Below are 3,587 nucleotides of genomic sequence, written 5' to 3' on the forward strand. Positions count from 1 at the left end.
GAGGAGCGCGGGGCGGCCGCGACCCCCGGGGGAGGCGGCGGGGGACGCTCCCGGCCACGCACGGGGACGAGGGAAGAGATAAAACCGCCCCTTACCTGGTCGGGTGGGTAACGCCCCCCCCCCCCCCCCCCCCAAACGCCCCGAGGCCGCACGGCCGGAGTCCGGCGGGGGGAGGACGCCGTCTGAGCTGCCTCCCGGCCCTTTTATACGCTACGGTGGGCGATGAATATTGCATCACCCGTATTTTAAATTTTCAGAACCCCCAATATAATGTAATGGCATAAGGGCATTTATTATTAAAGGACATTTGATTGGGGAAAAATCATCGGGGCCGATTGGAAAAACCCGGAGCGAGGGAGCGACCCGCAATTAACCGGCTGAGGGTGGAAGGTCCTTCCCTAACGGGCGCGGGGGGGGGCGAGACCCGGTTCCCAGGTTTGATATTTGTTGCTCATTGAAATGCTGAAGTGAAATATTCAGGGGAGGCTCGCGCTTCGATCATTAATTTTTAATCGTTAAGGTGCTTCTGGGAGTCGTAAATAAAAGCCGTTTCCCCTTCTAAACAGCGTCAGAAATGACCCCGCGACAGGTTTTGTGGGGGGGATCGTTCGGTTCCACCCGACGGGCGCGCAGCGGAGGCGGGGGGGTGTGGGGGGGCGACGGCTGCTGTCACCCTCCGCGGCGGTCCGCGGGCGCGGAGCGGGGCGGGGGTCGCGGCGGTGGCACCGCGGGGCCCGGCGGGGCGGAGCGCGGTCCCGTTTCCCGGCGGGGGGCGACACGTCCCGCCGAGGGGCGTTCGTTGGTTTTGCGCTCGCAAAATTAATTATTTTCTTCGGGTGTCCCCGGCGCGGGGCGGCGAGGAAAGACGCGTCCCTTCGGGTTGAAAAATAAAACTTTATTCGGAGCGGGGCGGGGAGCGGCGCTGGCTCGGAGCTCCGCGCGGCGGCACGGGGTGGGGGGGCCACGGCCCGACGTGGAGGGGGGGGGGGCGGCTCTGCCCGGGCCGCGCTGCCGGAGCGGCTCTTCCCGGGGCGGAACGGAGGCCGGGAAACCGCGGAAACCCCGCCGGGGCGCTGCGCTCCGCGGGAAACTGCAGGCTCCGGTCCCGGGGTGCCTCGGCGGGGCGGGGGGGGCGGTCGGGGCCGTCCCGCCCCGTCGCGGGGGTCCGTCGGGGCCGCGCCGGGAGCTCAGCGGGGCCGGGGCCGGGGCCGCGCCGTCGGGGGGGCCGGGCCGGGGCGGTGCCGGTGCGGTGCCGGTGGCGCGGCGGGGCGGGCGCCGTCAGTGCACGGCCGAGTACTTCATGCGCTTCTGCTTCTGGCGCTGGTTGCAGAACCAGACGCGCACCACGTTCTTCTTGAGGTCCAGCTTCTCGGCGATGGCGGCGATCTTCTCGGAGGAGGGCCGGGGCTGGAGGGCGAAGTAGGCCTCCAGCGAGCGCTTCTCGGGGGCGGCGATCGAGGTCCGCTTGCGCTTGCGCTCGGCGCCCGCCAGCAGCTCGGGGCCGGCGGCGCGGTCGCGGTGCGCGGCCTCGGCCCCCTCCAGCCAGGCCTGGAGCACCGGCCGCAGCGCCGTCATGTTGTTGTGCGACAGCGTCAGCGACTCGAAGCGACAGATCGTGCTCTGGCTCAGCGAACCCACCCCCGGCAGCTTCAGCGCCGCCAGAGCCGCCCCCACGTCGGCCTGGGTCACCCCCAGCCGCACCCGCCGCTGCTTGAACCGCTCGGCGAACGCCTCCAGCTCCCGCGGGTCCCCCTCGGGCTCCGGGGCGGCGGGAGGCGGCGGCGGCCCCCCCGGGGGGCCCACGGCCACGGCCAAGGGCCCCGCGGCGGCCAGCGGGTGCGGCGGCAGGGCCGGCGGCTCGGGCAGGCCGCCGACGGCCAGCGAGGGCGAGAGGTGGTCCAGCAGGTCGCCGCCGTCCAGCGCCGGGTGCGGGAGCGGGTGCGGGTGCGCGGCGAGGTGCGGGAGGGCGGCGCAGGGGACGCCGCTCATGGCGGGGTAGCTGGGGTCCGGCTTGAAGGGGGGGTGGTGGTGGTGGGGGGGGTGGTGGTGGTGGTGGTGGTGGCCCTTGGCGTGGGGGACGATGTCGACGGCGGCCAGAGCCTCGGCGCGGGCCAGCAGGCTCTCATCAAAGCTCCCGAATATATTGCCCTGCAGCTGCGAGCAAGAACGCGCATGGCGGGGTCAGTGGGGAATAGTGTCATCTCCGGATGAAAAACCTGCCCCGGCACCGCGGTTCCTCCGCGGAGCTCGGGTCATAAAAATTAATACGGAGGCAGCGGCCCCGCTCATCGCAGACGTGCGGATCGGAGGCGGGAGCGGGAGGAAGGGGAGGGGGGGGCGAGGTGCCGCGACGCGCGATTGTTCTGGCGACATGAAAAAAACATTAAGTCGGTGCCTGTCAGAAAATGTGCCTTAAAGCGGTAATTATGCCTCAGCTACGTACCTGCGGGGCCGGGAGGCAAACTCTGCGCGCTGGCTCCGCGCCGGCGGGCAGCGCGGGGAACTTGGGCTCCTGGAGGGCGGCGGGCATGGCGAACGGCTGCTTGGCGTTCATGGCCATCATCCTGGCGGGCGGGCAGCCCCTGGCATCGGCTCGGGGGCGTCTCTCTGCCTCGCTGCTGCCCGAGTGAGCGATTTTCGATGGCAGAGCTTCCCCTGCGCGCCCGCTCCCCCCCCCCCCCCCTCCCCGCATCTTCACTCATCTTACACGCTGCCTGCCAGGAGCGGGCCCCGCGCCCTGCGCACGCGTGATGCGCCGCGGGAGCGGAGGGCAACGCGGGCAGCGTGCGGGCAGCAGACGGGCAGCAGGACGCTCCGGCCCCCCGCCCTCCCGCACCCCGCTCGGGGCGGCGGGACGCGCCGTCGGGGCCGGGGCCGGGCATCGCCTCGCCGGGCAGCCCCGGCTGGGTCCCCCCGCCCGAATTCTGCCCTTCCCGGGGGGCCGGGGCAGGTCCCGAGGGAGGGGGACGGGAAGCGGGGGGCATTTCTCCGTGGGTAAAGCTCCCGGGGTGAGGGTTGGCCCAGCCTTGCCCAGGCCGGCGGGTCCCGCAGCTCCGCGCCCCGGGGCCGGCGGGTTAAACCGGAGCAGACAGAGAGTTGAGAGGAAATTGTGAGAAATCGGTCCGGGGGGGAAACGGGGCCTCTTCAACGTCTTCGGAGCCGCCTCAGGTTCCAGAGGGGCCCCGACCCCTCGCCCAGGGCCGCAGCTGCGGGCGCGGGGGGGGTGTCGGGGTGATGCCGGCGCTGCCCCTCCCGCGGCGGCGGGAATTGCTCCGCAGACACGGGCCGCCACCCCCGAACCCCCCAAGGCCGCTCGCGCGTGCCGGGGAGCGCAGCGGAGCAGGAGCCGTCGAGCCGAGCCGCGCTCGCAGGGACGCGGCGGACTGGGCCGAGAAAACGCGCAACCACCCCCCCTCCGCGAAAAAGAGTCCCGAAGTTGCGTCATTCTGCTGCTGAGCGGCGGGTTCGGGTTGGTTTTGCCTTCTGATCTCACACTTCTTCGGACGCCACGAGACTTCGGCGGCCCGGGGACGTGTTTCACAAGTGTGAAACTTGAAGTTCTTAAACAAGAATAAAATCTGTTCCTG

General features: G+C 70.8%; 1 protein-coding gene across 1 annotated transcript; it reads right to left on the minus strand.

The window, feature by feature from the left end:
- Nucleotides 1–1,231: 1,231 nt before the first annotated feature.
- POU4F3 (POU class 4 homeobox 3) lies at nucleotides 1,232–2,563 on the minus strand. Its single transcript, XM_074838583.1, has 2 exons — nucleotides 2,444–2,563; nucleotides 1,232–2,154 (listed from the first exon to the last, which is right to left on the minus strand). Exons 1-2 carry the CDS (start codon nucleotides 2,561–2,563, stop codon nucleotides 1,279–1,281), a joined length of 996 nt encoding a protein of 331 aa, XP_074694684.1. The 3' UTR covers nucleotides 1,232–1,278.
- Nucleotides 2,564–3,587: the final 1,024 nt, after the last annotated feature.

This window comes from Strix aluco, chromosome 13 (genome assembly GCF_031877795.1).
Source record: "Strix aluco isolate bStrAlu1 chromosome 13, bStrAlu1.hap1, whole genome shotgun sequence".
NCBI lineage: Eukaryota > Metazoa > Chordata > Aves > Strigiformes > Strigidae > Strix > Strix aluco.